The sequence below is a fragment of the Saccostrea cucullata genome, unplaced genomic scaffold (genome assembly GCF_032062105.1).
Source record: "Saccostrea cucullata isolate Sc308-1 unplaced genomic scaffold, CSIRO_AGI_Scuc_v1 ctg3091, whole genome shotgun sequence".
Classification (NCBI taxonomy): Eukaryota; Metazoa; Mollusca; class Bivalvia; order Ostreida; family Ostreidae; genus Saccostrea; species Saccostrea cuccullata.
Genome location: NW_026940055.1, coordinates 24,222 through 39,845, shown reverse-complemented (window position 1 = coordinate 39,845; position 15,624 = coordinate 24,222). Strand labels below are relative to the sequence as shown.

General features: G+C 35.9%; 2 protein-coding genes across 5 annotated transcripts in view; both read left to right on the top strand.

The window, feature by feature from the left end:
• The first annotated feature begins 2,589 nt into the window (after positions 1-2,589).
• Positions 2,590-15,624, top strand: part of LOC134254673 (uncharacterized) — a 34,976-nt gene continuing 21,941 nt past the window's right edge. Inside the window, exon 1 of the mRNA XM_062737209.1 lies at positions 2,590-2,708. The gene's annotated coding sequence lies outside the window, so the exon portion shown is untranslated. The remainder of the gene's footprint in view (positions 2,709-15,624) is intronic.
• LOC134254672 (monocarboxylate transporter 12-like) lies at positions 6,681-13,142 on the top strand. Of its 4 annotated transcripts, none has more exons than XM_062737205.1 (3): positions 6,681-6,760; positions 11,465-12,892; positions 12,973-13,142. In XM_062737205.1, exons 2-3 carry the CDS (start codon positions 11,476-11,478, stop codon positions 13,107-13,109), a joined length of 1,554 nt encoding a protein of 517 aa, XP_062593189.1. In that variant the 5' UTR covers positions 6,681-6,760; positions 11,465-11,475; the 3' UTR covers positions 13,110-13,142. The 4 variants fall into 4 exon arrangements, with proteins under 4 accessions (XP_062593189.1, XP_062593188.1, XP_062593191.1 ...); XM_062737204.1 differs by having other exon boundaries at positions 6,687-6,768; XM_062737207.1 differs by lacking the exon at positions 6,681-6,760 and adding an exon at positions 6,824-6,871.

Here is a 15,624-nt window from a genome sequence, read left to right as displayed (position 1 = left end):
TTCACATGCTGCAAAATTTAGGCCTTGCATGTGCATGTGGTTGAACAAACTGTTATTTCAAATACTGCATATATATATTATATCTCTGCAATACAAAATATTTTAGTTATACTGAAAACTTTTCTTGAACAAAAATTTTTTTTCTGGGATATCCTAAGAAATTAAAACGTTATTTATATATATTTATATGTATTCTTGCTGACACATTTGATGATCTAGCATTAAACTGATGTAAAAATGCACATGAATCTGTTTGGGCAGTATTATGTTACATGTGTATATATGAGTATATACATCTATACTGCACATGCATATGTACATATACCTTTGAGTATGAACAAAGTCCAACGACATGTGTATTTTTAATAAACATATACATCTATAAACTCATGTATAAGTGTACTGAAATGCAAAGCAATTTGTTCATTTGTTTAAGAAGGGAAATTTGGAAGAACTATGAATATGTGATAAACTATTATGCTTGAAGTACTTTGTTGATTTTATTTTCCATTTTCATGCAATATTACAGATTGAACATTGTACATGTATGTGGGTTTATTCCTTTACTCAGATGCAAATTAAAACAAATAATGCTTAGAAAAAGTCATTAATTTTATAAATAATTTAAATGAAAATTTAACCCACATACACCATTTCAATTTGATTACAGTGACCCCTATGAATTAAAATATATAATTCGAGGGAGGTTAGAAATTCATATTATTGCAATTGATGACTCTTACATGAACATTTATATCAATAATTGTCCTGTTTTTAGCTCATTTTTAAGATGAGTTTATGCTGTACCCCCAAGCATTAGCTTCAGTGTCCCAGTAAAGTTTTGAGAGCAAATCCATTCCCAAGTAATTATACGGTCAGACCCTACTTGGACCAAACTTGCAGGGATGATGCATCTAGGAATTGCCACTACCTCTCTTGCTTTGGATGCTGACAGACAATTTCCTGATTACCAAACCTGCATGAATATTGATCTTGTGATGTACAATAACTAGAGAAAAATATGATGTGAGATGTGCCTTACTTATAGACAACTTTTGTTGTGTTGAGCTTTGTAATCTTTGATTACCTGTTTTAACCATCAAAGGGAAAACAAGGACCGATGACCTTTAGTTCAGGTAACCTCCAGGTAGTGACCTAGTCTGAAATTTCGGATTTTTTCCAGATTTTGTGCCCCCTTTTGAAGAAGGGAGGACTTGTTGCTTTACTGCTGTCAGTCAGCCTGTCTGTCGGTCCACCATCAGTTTCTGTACATTTTCTTCACAGAGGTTGCACATATTGGAATGAAATTTTTATACACAGATTTATCATAGGAATATCTAGGTCAAGTTCTGTCTTGGGTACAATCAGGCCATTTTGGACAGAGTTAGGCACCTTGGACTTGGAAAAATTCCAATAATTTGCAGTTTCTGTCCATTTTCTTCCCAGAGGTTGCACATATTGAAATGAAATTTGATATTCAGATTTGTCATAAGAATGCCGGTATCTAGGTCAAGTTCTGTTTTGGTTACATCAGGCCATTTTGGACAGAGTTATGCCCTTTTGACTTAGAAAAATTCCATTAATTTGCAGTTTCCGTTCATTTTCTTCACAGGGATTGCACACATTGAAATGAAATTTGGTATACAGATTCATCATAAAAATATATAGGTCAAGTTTTGTTTTGGGTACGATCAAGCCATTTTTGACAGAGTTATGCCCCTTCGACTTAGAAAAATCCCAATTATTTGGGTGATGGGAGCATATTGGTGTTTTACAAACATCTCTTGTTTATTATGGTTTTTAATATTTAATGTGACAGGTTTTTCAATATGCATGTAGGAGTACTCTAAATTGGAATGTATCACAATAACCAGTTTATGACACATTGGTCTGTCAGTAGAGGGCGAAGAGTACTTGTATCTGGTGATTAAAGGCAGATATTAAAAACAAAAATTGGATCTATAAATTCGTATGTTTTTTTTTTTACCTGTTTCGGTTCAAAATATCAAAAAATTGCAGATTTTTTACTATGTTCAATTTTATTGGGGCCATTTTCTTTCTAAATCCATGCATCTTCCCCCACTTTATGAGACGTAAGAACAACTTTATACAGGTAAATTACACAAACACAGATTTATTATGGTTTTTAAAGAAAGGGTTGTTTGCATTAACTGTCCTTATAAGATTTTTTTTTTAGATTGAAAAACATAAGGTAAAAGAGACACCTACTATATCACTGGTTTGCGAAAAAAAGTAAAACGAAATTCAATATTTATACTATGAAAGTTATGCGTTTATTTGATTTATGTAAAAAATCAAAGAAAGCTTCAAATGACCATGCAAATGCACGTCTAAAATTGCCATTTATTTCCACATTTCTGTGACAATTTTGAAATTTTCATGATTTTTATACAGTCGAGAAATACTGACACAGGAAATTTGATAAGGTAAAAAAAAAACAAAAGCAAAAGGTCATCAGACATTTGCACAATTGAAAATTGGCTTTATTTTGTTATAAAGCCGGTGTATATTGGCAAAATTAGGATCCCCCCTTCCCTCTTAAAGACACTTATTCGTGCAATTTAGTAATTTTACTTCCCGCTTTTGTCGTGCATAAACACTGGGGGATCATCTAGTGTTATTAAGTAGATATCTTCTTTTCTTACGACACATGACTAGCAGAAAAATTTCCCTGAGCTAATTCTCAAGTAAGTTTATATTTTGTCTTGCAATGTCGGGAAATCTTGTACTACAGATTGAAAGATATGTTGCAAAACTAGCAACTGAGTTCTATGAACAGTCCATGTATCAGTGGAATATATACAAATTAATATTAATTTTTTTTACATCCTGTTTATTATACATGGTCCTGTACAATCTCCAATGTAGAGTTGTCGTTCGTTCCCATCCCAGACACCTCTGCAATGGGCTCACGTCAAGATTTTTGACATAACGTATAAAACGTGATATTTGCAGGATTATTTCAAATTCAATTAATAGTTCTGGATTTATTTATAGCTGCAGATCTGTAGCGTTATGGTTTTATATATTTGTCTTTGACCATAACGCTACAGATCCCGTAATGCAAAAAAGGTGCAATTTACGGCGCAATATTTTTTGCGCACTTTTGGGGAGAATTTCTCCACTTTCTGGCATTGGTCAATCAACTACCTTTCAGTCTCTAAAACTAGGCACATTATTTAACTAATCTGTATATTTTATCCTTCTCCCAACCCTTTATAGTCGTCTCTACAAGTGAAAAACTCGCTGATTAAAATTGTTAGATTGCTGAAAATTCACTTCAAGCGAGTTTACTGCCTGTAGAGACAACTGTAAATGGTTGGGAGGTGGATAAAATATACATATTGGCTACAGAATATGCCTAGAATTAGGGAGTGAAAGTTAGTTGATTGACCAATGCCAGAAACTTCAAAATGAAGAAATTCTCCCCAAAAGTGCGCAAAAAATATTGCGCCGTAAATTTGCACCTTTTTTGCATTACGGGATCTGTAGCGTTATGGTCAAAGACAAATATATAAAACCATAACGCTACAGATCTGCAGCTAGATTTATTTAGTAAATATCTATCTCAAAACTCAGACATAAGCATAGAAACTGAATTATCATGAATCAAAACAAACGCAATATTTCTCGTGTTTATCACTGTGATATACAGAGGTGAATGTATGAGCCGATGGTAGAGAGTGGGTCCTGTATGCATGCCCCCGTATTGGTCATTTTCTAAAGCCGCATATACACTGTACTAGTAGCTCTGTCATGTTGTAAATTTTGAATTTACCGGGTGGCAGTAAATTCAAAATTTACAACGTTGTCATGTAAATTTTGTATTTACTGCCACCCAGTAAATTCAAAATTTAAAACATGACAGCTCTCTCTTTTCCTTACGAGCCATCAACTTCTGATTTAGAGAGAATAAGCCCTCTCCAGATCTAGAGGATCGTACATTTTGGCCGTGTTTTGCGACGATGGGGCGAAGTGGACGATCAAAGTTCGTCCATACCCCCCCCCCCCCCCCCAAAAAAAAAACGCATGTATTAAGCTATGTAAATCTGTTACGCCAAGTACATTGGAGTTTTCAAAGCTAAGAATAAATAACAAATTGGTATATCAATAGGTTCTATTGATAATTATGAAACGGCACAAAAAGACTTTTTTCATAAAGATGAACATTGTATATTTATAAAAAGGAACTAAACGAAAGCTCAAAGTTCGAGGAGAAGCGGCTTACTGATGAATAAAGCTTTCGACCACAGATCTACAATCTGAAGTGTCCTCCTTGATTATCTTTGAACATTCAACGCATTTGTATTCTAGGTCACAGGCACTTGACAGATGACAATGCATATTTTTCTAAAAATATAATTTTTATTAAATAAAAAATGTGGTTGTAAAACACTGATGCCCCCTGATGGCAGCTCATGGCGAGAGTTGACATTTCTCTAATGCAAGTTACTAGTAAACTCCAAGTTTAAGGCCTGTCTCTGTTTGTCCAAAAAACTTTTAACCTTGCCCATAACTTTTGACTTGGTGGGACTATGGCTTTCATATTTCACAGGTGTATTCCTTGTGACAAGACCTTTTTTGGGTACCACCAAAATTTACCTCTTGACCTTGACCATGGAGTTTGACACACTTTTACTCCAAAATTCCAAACTTTTTCTTTGGCCATAACTTTTGAATGGTTGGTGCTAGGACTTTAATACTTCACATTTGTATTCTTTATGACAAGACCTTCAATTGGGTACCAACAACTTTTACCTCTTGACCTTGGAAATTGACCTACTTTTAACGTACTTTAACCTTTGCCATAACTTTTAAATGTTAAGGGCTGGGATTTTCATACTTCACATATGTAATTCTTGTGACAAGACCCTTTAACCTTGACCTTGGAGTTTACCTCCTTTTAAAAAAACTGTAACCTTGGCAATAACTTTTGAAAACGTGGTGCTAGGACCTTCATACTTCGCATATATATTCTTTGTGACAAGACCTTTCATCGATACCATCAACTTTGACCTTTTGATCTTGGAGACTGACCTACTTTTAAAAAACTTTATTCTTGGCCAAAACTTTTGATTGTAATGGCTAGGGCTTTCATACTTCACATATGTAATCTGTGTCAAGACTTTCATTGGATACCATCAACTTTGACCCTTTGACCTTGACCTTAGATTTTGACCTACTTAAAAAAATAACCTTGACAATAACTTTTGACTGGTTAGGGCTAGGACTTTCACACTTCCCATATGTAATCTTTGTGACAAGGTCCTGTTTAGAAACCAACAACCTTGACCCTTTGACCTTGACCTCGGAGTTTGACCTACCTTTAAAAACGATAACCTTGGCCATTACTTTTGAAAAGGTGGTGTTGGGTTTTATATTTCACAATTGAATTTTTGTTAGTAGGCCTTACTTTGGGTATCAACATGTTTGATTTGCTTTTGAGAAAATTTAACCTTCGCTATGTTGCCATACGGGGGCATCAGTTTTTCACAAACACATCTAATTGTTCTTCGATGGTTATTAAAAGAACGATATTGGAATTTTTTGAGAGATATCGAAGATATCAATACCAATTCTCTCAATACCAAGGTAATGTACCCTGGTCGGCATGATACTCTATGAGCAAGCTAATTCAGAGATTTTGTGTCCCCCGCAGAAGGAAAAAAAGGAGGATGCTCAGATTAGGGGGGTCGACACCCCCCCCCCCCCCTTCCCTGGATTTGCAGAATTATTAAATTATGTGCTGAAGCAAATAAAAAATTCCAATATGCATATAAAGATTTGACTGTTCATTCTTTAAATGTGTATATGTTGTTAATTGAAAGTGGAAGATATTAGTTTCGGTCTGCCTGTCTAGCTGTCTGTCTGTGGTTCTATCTATCTGTAATGCTTTCATTTCCACGCGATATCTCGAGAAGTGTTTGAGCATATGAAATTTTACACAATAACTTACCATGGCCTAAAAAAACCTCTTTTGATTTTGAGAGCAAAAGGTCAAAGTCATAAATTCAAAAATTCTGTCTTTATACTTTCGTTTCCGCGTGATGTCTCGAGAAGCGTCTGAGCTTTTGCAATGACATTTTATAAAACAATTCTCTATGACCTTAGAAAGAACCCTATAGATTTTGAGGTCAACATGTCAAGGTCATAAATTCAAAAATCTGTCTATTTTAACAATTTCGTTTGCACGCCATACTAGTACCTCGAGAAGCGTTTGGGATTTTGCAATGACACTTTATTCAACAACCCCCTAAGGCCGAAGGAAGATTTATATTGATTTTGGGGTCAAAAGGTCAAGGTCGTAAATTCACATGTTCTTTGCATATGTGTGTAAAACTTTCATTTCCGGGGCGATATCTCAAGAAGCTTTTGAGATTTTTCAATTAAATTTTATACCATAACTCCCTATTGCCCCTCCCGCCCTTCCTAAAGTGGCCCACCCCCTTCTGGCCATGGGTTAGCACATTCTCTTCTTTTTTCTTTCAGCGGGGAACACAGATTCTCTGAATTAGCTTGTTACCATTATCCTCGAATCTTAGGATTTCTCAACAAACGCCCATTGTGACATATTTCTCCCAACTGTAGTCTATAAATAAACATTGCATTGTACGAATATCCCAGTTTCAAGAATACACGTGTTCTAGATATGCTGCACGGTGTCAATGCCCTCAGTGCGAGTTCAGTATCGACCCTGCATGTCTAATGGGAAGGTGATAGCTGCTGCTACGTTGTGCAGGTATTGAGGTAAGACATGCATCTCTTTCACGTTTTGGTTTATTGGAATTCTCTGTATAGTATTCTGCCAGCTTCTCAAAACGGGGTGGTTAATTCTAAGAGAATTGAACAGGTATAATCTACAAGGATGTACAGACTACCTTTAATTATCTTCATTTCAGTTTCTAAAGATTCTGCTTGCTTTGTTACAAACAAACTCTTACCTGAACTAATATACGATTCGTTTAATATTTGTGAACGGTACGATCGGTACGTTTCGTTTTGTGAACGGATAGCTGCAGAACTGTAGCTCTCCGAAAAAATATATGTTGACAGACCGGAGAGCTACAGTGCCACCCATTGAAAAAACTGTATATTTATTGCGCACAAAAAAGTGTGCTCGGTTCTGAATTAATTCTTCGAAATTCTTACCTCAATTGCAAAAAAAGGCTATATTTCAAAAAAGTCCTTACTCCTCTGTTACTTTCGTACTTTACATTTGTACTAAGTGCGTTGGACCGAATTATCGTGAAGACCAAAATGGCAGTATAAATAGGCAAAATTTTCAATGATTTCAATTTCAGGGCCAGGAGGGCTATTAAAAACAATTATAAGGAATGTTTTATTGTGGAAACAGTAAAAGAATATGTTAGAAACACACTTCTAGTGATATTTTGAGATGACAGTTTTAAAAACATTGAGAAATAAATCGAGAAACAGCGCACTTTTTTGTGCGCAATAAATATACAGTTTTTTTCTATGGGTGGCACTGTAGCTCTCCCGTCTGTCAATATATATTTTTTCGGAGAGCTACATTTCTGCAGCTATACAAATCTCACTCCGACAGTCTCCTAATTATAGCGTGAGAAAATAGCAGATCAAAATTCAATAAAAGAAATTTTTTCCTTAAATATCATTGATTTTCAAGCTCGCTGTTGAGAGGATTCTTGACCTTATCCCTATCTCTTTTACAAGTTCGTTCTTTTTCACTGGTTTCACTCTTTGCTCCCCCCCCCCTTCGCGAAAGCAAGGGGACATTTTTTTAAATCTCATTCGTCTGTCCGTCTGTAATTCTGTCACAAAATCTTAAACCTTGGTCATAACTTTTGAATGAAAAGAGATTGGGCTTTCATACTAATATTTCATATGTATATTTACATGTGATCTTTCCAATTACCCCCCCCCCCCAAATAATTACCCTGTGACCTTTAAATTACCCGGAATTTTGACCTATTTTTCACATAATGAAGATAATTTGACCTGTATTTCAAAAAGGATTTTTTTCTAACAACTCTTGATTGAGAAGAGATAAGGCCTTTATACTTGACGTTTGCATTACTTGTGATAAGATGTTTCAATGCAAGCATGCTATAGTATTTGACCCCTTGACTTTGACCTCCAAGTTTGACCTAATTTTCAAAACATTAACTTGGTGATTACTTTTAAATGAAAAATGATAGGGTGTTCATATTTGACATAATGTGCCATAAATAATGGAATATCACCCGGCACTATGACACCGAAAGCGGAGGACCACAATTCTATTAAATTTGAATTCCACTTAAATTCCACTAAATTCGTCTCCATCCCATCCAACCCTATGCCATGTCGACACAGCCGTAACAAATTTGTGATCCGTGAGGTGTTTTTTTTCAGACCTCAAAACCAATCCGTGGATCATAAACATTGTTCAAAAATCGATTTATGGCACCAAATATTTGCCTCTACGAAACTTTAGATTTTTTTTTTAGTTTAAATACTAGTACATATTTTCATTTTAAAACTTCTGGATTCTGTAGAGGACAATATTCTTTTTGTCGGGGTTCTTTCTAAAACTATGCAAAAATTTAAATTAACAGTTCTATCTCCACATTCCAGGGATGTTATCTGACGTATAAATGTTTTTGCTCATAACGAACTATATGCATGTGATATCAAATCCACAATAGTTTTACAGTCTCTACGTAGCATAATTGTTATCTGTTTGTTTTACTCTTTAGAGCTCTTCTTTGGGGAGGCCCATACTGCTTTTTCCTTTTATCTTTCATGCACTATCCTTTTAAAAAATTGCATGGAGGAATCTAATGTCAAAATACTTGACAAATTATCAAATTTTGCGTGATGCACTGCGAAAACGTAAGACAAGTTTGAAATCCTGGTTGTGGCAATAAATTCTGCATAAAAGCATTAGGCCTATAAAGTAAACACCTACGAAATATTTACCCAAGTTATCTAAAAGTATATATTTTCCCTTTACAAGTTATTTCCTCTTTCTCTCTCTCTCTCTCTCTCTCTCTCAAATAATCATTCTGATCCTTACATGAATTAACCATTTAAAATAATTATAATATTGACTGTAAAATGCACTGGTGGATTTAGAGGAGGGTAGGGGATAGTGTCTCTCTTTTAAAACCCAAAGTAGAATTAAGATAAATACATGTGTTAAGCCATTTTTTGGTATTCACACAAAAAGGGGTCTTGATTATTAAGTAGTCCTAGGCCCTGGTCTCCCCCTTAAAGGATCCTGGATCCGCGTGCACTTGAATTTTTCAATGGTCTAACCATAGCTATCTAATGAAAACATGCATTAAAGAGTACTTTATACACTGTATAATGTATTTTTATTGGATATATAATTAGTTTTATTTAACAAGTGCCTGTGATAAATTTAAACGCCATGGAGCCTTGTTCAGGTCCTACAAACTTAAATCACACAAAACCACCTACAAGAATTATACTCTGCATTCATTCAAGCAATATAAATACTACTGTAGTATACACATTGAATAAATGTGAAACGTACGGTTCACTTAACTCTTTAATATTCCATAACTACACGAATTATAACTTCTTAACTTAAAAAAATCATAAAAAGACTGTTTTAACAGAATTGGCACATACTAAGTATCGCAAACTGCTGCTAGCTACAATGTATCACTGCATGGATTTTTGAACCCCCATTTGAGGCCTCTTTATAATTTATGCTTTTATTAGCATCCTTGAAAAACGCTAACGAGGAAAAACAGTGACATTTGTTACCATTGACTGTTGTGAAACAGATTTAAGGTAGGTTAAAACCCTGAATATTTCCTTTAGTTCAACTTGAACTTTATAGTTTAAAGCGTTGGTATATAGGATCTCCCATGATTTGTAGTTGGATGCGATTTTTATCCAACGTATTGTGTGTGGCGAGGGTATAAAACACACTAAGTTGGAAAATTAGCGATGCGTGTAAATATTATTTTTGAGGATTAAAAAATCTATGGCTTATAAATCTGCTTTTTAAGTTACACAACTCGTTCGAACATTGAATTTGTCGTTATGAATGTTCACTAAAATAGCTCTGTCACACATGCAGTGTTTTAAAAGAAAAAAACAATCTTAAAAAGTACCATACGTGTGCATGGATAGCTAATTGATCTGTTGCACATGGTGATGTTTGAGTTCAGTTTTAGGCAAGGGTAGTCATGTCATTTCTATGGTAAATTCTTCAATCTCACCTGAACCAGAGGCTTAAGAAAACTTTTTTATGAAAGCTTAATGATTGTCTGCCTGTGCGTACTGATTTATGGCCCAAAGTCTCGCTTATTTGGTAAGTGCACAGAACAAATTTTACATACACGACTTAGACTTAATTGTAGTACACTTAATTCTCATTTATTTGCAAAACATATAATACATGTAGATAATCCTAATTGTGCTTGTGGAAAAATTGAAACAACAACACACTTTTTATTAGAATGTCCTCTGTATACTGACTTAAGAAAAAAATTCATTGACCCATTAGGACCAATCACTTTAAACATACTCTTATTTGGAGATTCAACTAAGAATTATTCCTTCAATACCAACATATTTAAACATGTACATCAATTTATTTCTGCCTCTAAAAGATTTGTAACTTGAATATTACGTGTGGCCGTATTGCTATTATGTTTGATTTTGTACTGTATTGTATGACTGAGTTTATTCCTCACTTACTATCAATGTTAATTCATGTTATGATATCTCTCTCTACAGTTTATTTTTTCTTCTCATTTTGTTTCATTTTTATTTTTCATCTGTTATTTTTCCTATTATACCTGTCACTCAAAGTTAATTTAAGGAAACGGATTAATATAAGTTGTTACAACTTGTTTCCGAATCCTGTTTGTAATATGTACTGTGTATATATGATGTCTAATTTAAATGAAATAAAGTTTAAGCTAAAGTCTCGCTATTGGAAGTTGGGGGAGAAGGAGGGGGACAGCCAAAAAAATTGTAAAAACTTAAACCAAAAAAAAAAAAAATGAGAGAAAGAAAAAGAAAGAATATATCTCAATTCAAAAATGTTAGGGGGCGTGTTGGGTAGGGTGTTTCATTTCTAATTTCTTTAAAAATGAAATTTTATCAATACAACACCATATTAGCCCTGTTGATTATACTATACATAGAGTGATGTGGAGAGGAGAAGGGGCGATGTCGCGTTACAAATGAGCAACATCCAGTTTTAATTTTCAATACTTTCCGCTAAAAAGTAATTTACAATATGTACGCGTACAATTATCACAGCGTACTTACTTTGCTTTAATGACACAAAAAAAAAAGCAATCCGAGAAATCAGCGTTATTTTAAACCCGCAGATTAAATAGAGATTGCCTATTCGTGGTATTTTGACACCGTGAAAAACAAACGGTTACAGTATTTTGGCAATAAGAGTTTGTAACACACTGTTGGTTTTTTACAGTTGAGACTGAAATGGAGGGTGGAGATGATGCTACTGATTGTAATTCTTCAGAATCAGAGAAAGCAGACGACACAGCTCTAGATGGCGGTTGGGGTTGGATGGTGGTATTTGGCGCCTTCATGATCAACGTCATTACGGACGGGTGTTCTTACTCATTCGGAGTTTTATTCACACATCTGTTGGAATATTTCCACGCAGATCGCAGCTCGACTGCATGGGTCGGCTCTGTGTTTAATGCAGCACCACTTCTTTTTGGTCCTGTTGCCAGCATTATCGCCAAGCGTTTTGGATTCAGGAAAGCCACCATAGCAGGTGCATTAATAGCCGCATCAGGAATGATAATGAGTGTATTTGTGAATTCTTTGGGTGCTTTGGGATTAACCTATGGTTGTGTTGCAGGATTTGGAATTTCTCTTCCGTACCTGGCTTCGTCCGTTGTTGTGATGATGTATTTTAAAAAGAGACGCTCTTTGGCAACAGGCTTGGCCGAGTGTGGTGCAGGAGTTGGCACTCTGATATTTGCGCCTCTCTTACAGTTTCTAATATCCGAATACGGTTGGCGAGGAGCATTGTTGGTTATGAGTGCTATTGTTTCCCATGTTGTGCTTTGTGGTGCTTTGTTCAGACCAATTCCAAACTGCAGTAAACGAGAACAATGTATATCGGTATATAGTCAGCATAACAAGGAAAACTCGATCTCAGAACAACTATCTGTAATTCAGCTTGATACTGAAAATAAAAGCGTCTGTGAAAGTGTTGTAGAGACTAATCATCTCAGAATTGCAAGTCAATCAACTGAAAATTTGAATATAGGAAAGCGACATATAACAGCTGAGTGTAATTCACTTCTCAGTGGTAGCATGCCTTCATTGACAAAAGTAGCAAGGATTGATTTCTCAGACTCTAAACAAACATTTCATGATCAAAGTGAAAGTAAATGTAAACAGAGAATATACAGAATTGTTGATTTAACTGTCTTGCATGAGTGGCGTTTCGTGATTTTTCTCATTTCTAATTTTATTCTTTATCTATGGTATGACGTGCCTTATGTTTTCACGGTCGATCGCGCCTTGGAAATAGGTGAATCAGAATCTCGAGGTGCTCTGATAGTATCTAGTACTGGTATCATTCATACAGTTGGAAATATAGTGTTTGGTTTTCTAGGTGACCTGAAGAAAGTCAATCGTTCCATTCTTTATTGCGTGTCAATGTGGATGACTGGCCTTGGCCTAGCATTGGTGCCGTTATCCCAGGATTATTTATCTTTCATAGCATTTGACGGGATTTACGGATTTTTTGTTGCAGCTTCTGAGGCCTTATCCTGTGTCTTGGTTGCAGATGTATTAGGCATTTCAAAATTATCGGATGGCTATGGTATATTGATGTTTCTTCAGGGAATAGCTAATTTAGTCGGACCACCATTTGCAGGTACAATTATAAATAATCTCTCTCTCTCTCTCTCTTACGGTGTAACTAAATATTAATACATATATATATTTTTCTTTTAGGTTGGTTATATGACACCTCAGGTTCTTATGACAACACATTCCTCGCAGCTGGCGGATCAATAATTTTTCTAGGAATGTTATATGCCACAGTTCCAGTCTATGCAAAAATAAGGAACAACCTGCTTAATGCAAAATAATGTACCAAAGTTCAATGAAGAAGAAAAATCTTATTACTTGGTTTTTCATAATTTAGTACAAAGTGAATGATAAGTTACATAATAAGTGATTCAATGAACATACATGCACATAAGCAATGAGAATTCATGTTTTCAAATGGGAGTGCAATTACTTCTGTATCCTGATAGCATATCTAACAAACGAAACAAACAAGCTCTTATAAAATTAAATGGACAAATCTCTAGCTAGCGGCAATTGACTATAAGATGCATGTCCCTCATAACTTACATTACATTTAAGGAATCAATGTGTAGTTAGTATAGTATGCCAGGGCATCAATGATACTGGGAAACATGGGATGATTTGCATAACGGGCTAAGCCATGTTTCCCACTATCGTTGATGCCCTGGCATATTATACTAACTAGGCAGTGTTTCCTTATATTTCCATTCCATTGTGAAATAAAATTGAAGATTTAGATTTGAAAAATGTAGACATAGATTAAATTTACACGAGGACTCCCATGCCAAATTCAATAGTCCTCGGCAACTTACGTCAAACACAAAGGCAGCCGCACGAGATTTACAAGCATATTTGGCCTTCATAGCGTCAGACACAGATACAGAAGCGCACGAGATTTGCATGCACATTAAGCCTCCTTAGCTCCTGACCTTTCGACCTGCCTAATTTACATTCCGGTAGAATTATCAAGAAATCAACTCCGCTAACTTTCAAAGAATTGTCACAGAGAAAAACAAGATGTGTTTGTGAAACACTATGCGCCCGGCGTCAACAAAGTTCGAAAAAGCTATTTTTAGTATATAGGTCACAGTCAAGGTCACAAGGTCATTGACCTTGGTTTTGTTTGAAAGAACTTAATTAGTGGAGTATGCATACTAAATATGAAGTCCCTATGTCCTATGGTTCCAAAGTTATGGCAAAAAAGGAACAAGAGGCCCAGGGGCCACAGCGCTCACCTGAGCACATCAGGCTTGAATTTACTCCACCCCCCCTCCAGGTGTTCATCATTTGAACAAACTAGAATCTACACTACCTGAGGATGATTCCATATAAATATCACTAATCATAGCTTTGAAGTACTTGAAAAGAAGATTTTAAAAGGGTTCCCTATATATCCCTATGTAAAACTTGGGTCGGCCATTTTGGCCCCACCCTAGCCCCGGGGGTCATGATTTGAACAAACGTGAATCTACACTACCTGAGGATGATTCCACATGAGTTTCATCTTTCCTGGCCCAGTGGTTCTTGAGAAGAAGATTTTTAAAGATTTTTCGTATATATTCCTATGTAAAACTTGGGTCGGCCATTTTGGCCCCACCCTAGCCCCGGGGGTCATGATTTGAACAAACTTGAATCTGCACTACCTGAGGATGATTCCACGAGTTTCATCTTTCCTGGCCCAATGGTTCTTGAGAAGAAGATTTTTAAATATTTTTCCTATATATTCCTATGTAAAACTTGGGTCGGCCATTTTGGCCCCACCCTAGCCCCGGGGGTCATGATTTGAACAAACTTGAATCTGCACTACCTGAGGATGATTCCACATGAGTTTCATCTTTCCTGGCCCAGTGGTTCTGGAGAAAAAGATTTTCAAAGATTTTTCCTATATATTCCTATGTAAAAATTGGGTCGGCCATTTTGGCCCCACCTTTGCCCCGGGGGTCATGATTTGAACAAACTTGAATCCACACTACCTGAGGATGATTCCACATGAGTTTCATCTTTCCTGGCCCAGTGGTACTGGAGAAGAAGATTTTTAAAGATTTTTCCTATATATTCCTATGTAAAACTTGGGTCGGCCATTTTGGCCCCACCCTTGCCCCGGGGGTCATGATTTGAACAAATTTGAATCTACACTACCTGAGGATGCTTCCACATGAGTTTCATCTTTCCTGGCCCAGCGGTTCTGGAGAAGAAGATTTTTTTAAAATGCCATTAATTTTTAACAAATTCATGATTATCTCCCCTTGGAAAAGGGCGTGGCCCTTCATTTGAACAAACTTGAATCCCCTTCACCCAAGGATACTTTGTGCCAAGTTTGGTTGAAATTGGCCCAGTGGTTCTTGAGAAGAAGATGAAAATGTGAAAAGTTTACAACGACGACAACAACAACAACGACAACGACGACAGACGACGGACAAATTTTGATCAGAAAAGCTCACTTGAGCCTTCGGCTCAGGTGAGCTAAAAAGCTATTTTTAGCATATAGGTCACAGTCAAGGTCACAAGGTCATTGACCTTGGTGTTTTTTGAAAGAACTTAATTAATGGAGTACGTATACCAAATATGAAGTCCCTATCTCTTATGGTTCAAAAGTTATGACAAACAGTGGAAAAAAAATATTTTTAGCATATAGGTCACAGTCAAGGTCACAAGGTCATTGACCTTGATGTCATTTGAAAGGACTTTATTAGTGGAGTATGCATACTAAATATGAAGTCTTTATCTCTTATGGTTCAAAAGTTATGGCGCAGGTTAAAGTTGACAACAGACAGACAGACAAACAGACAGGAA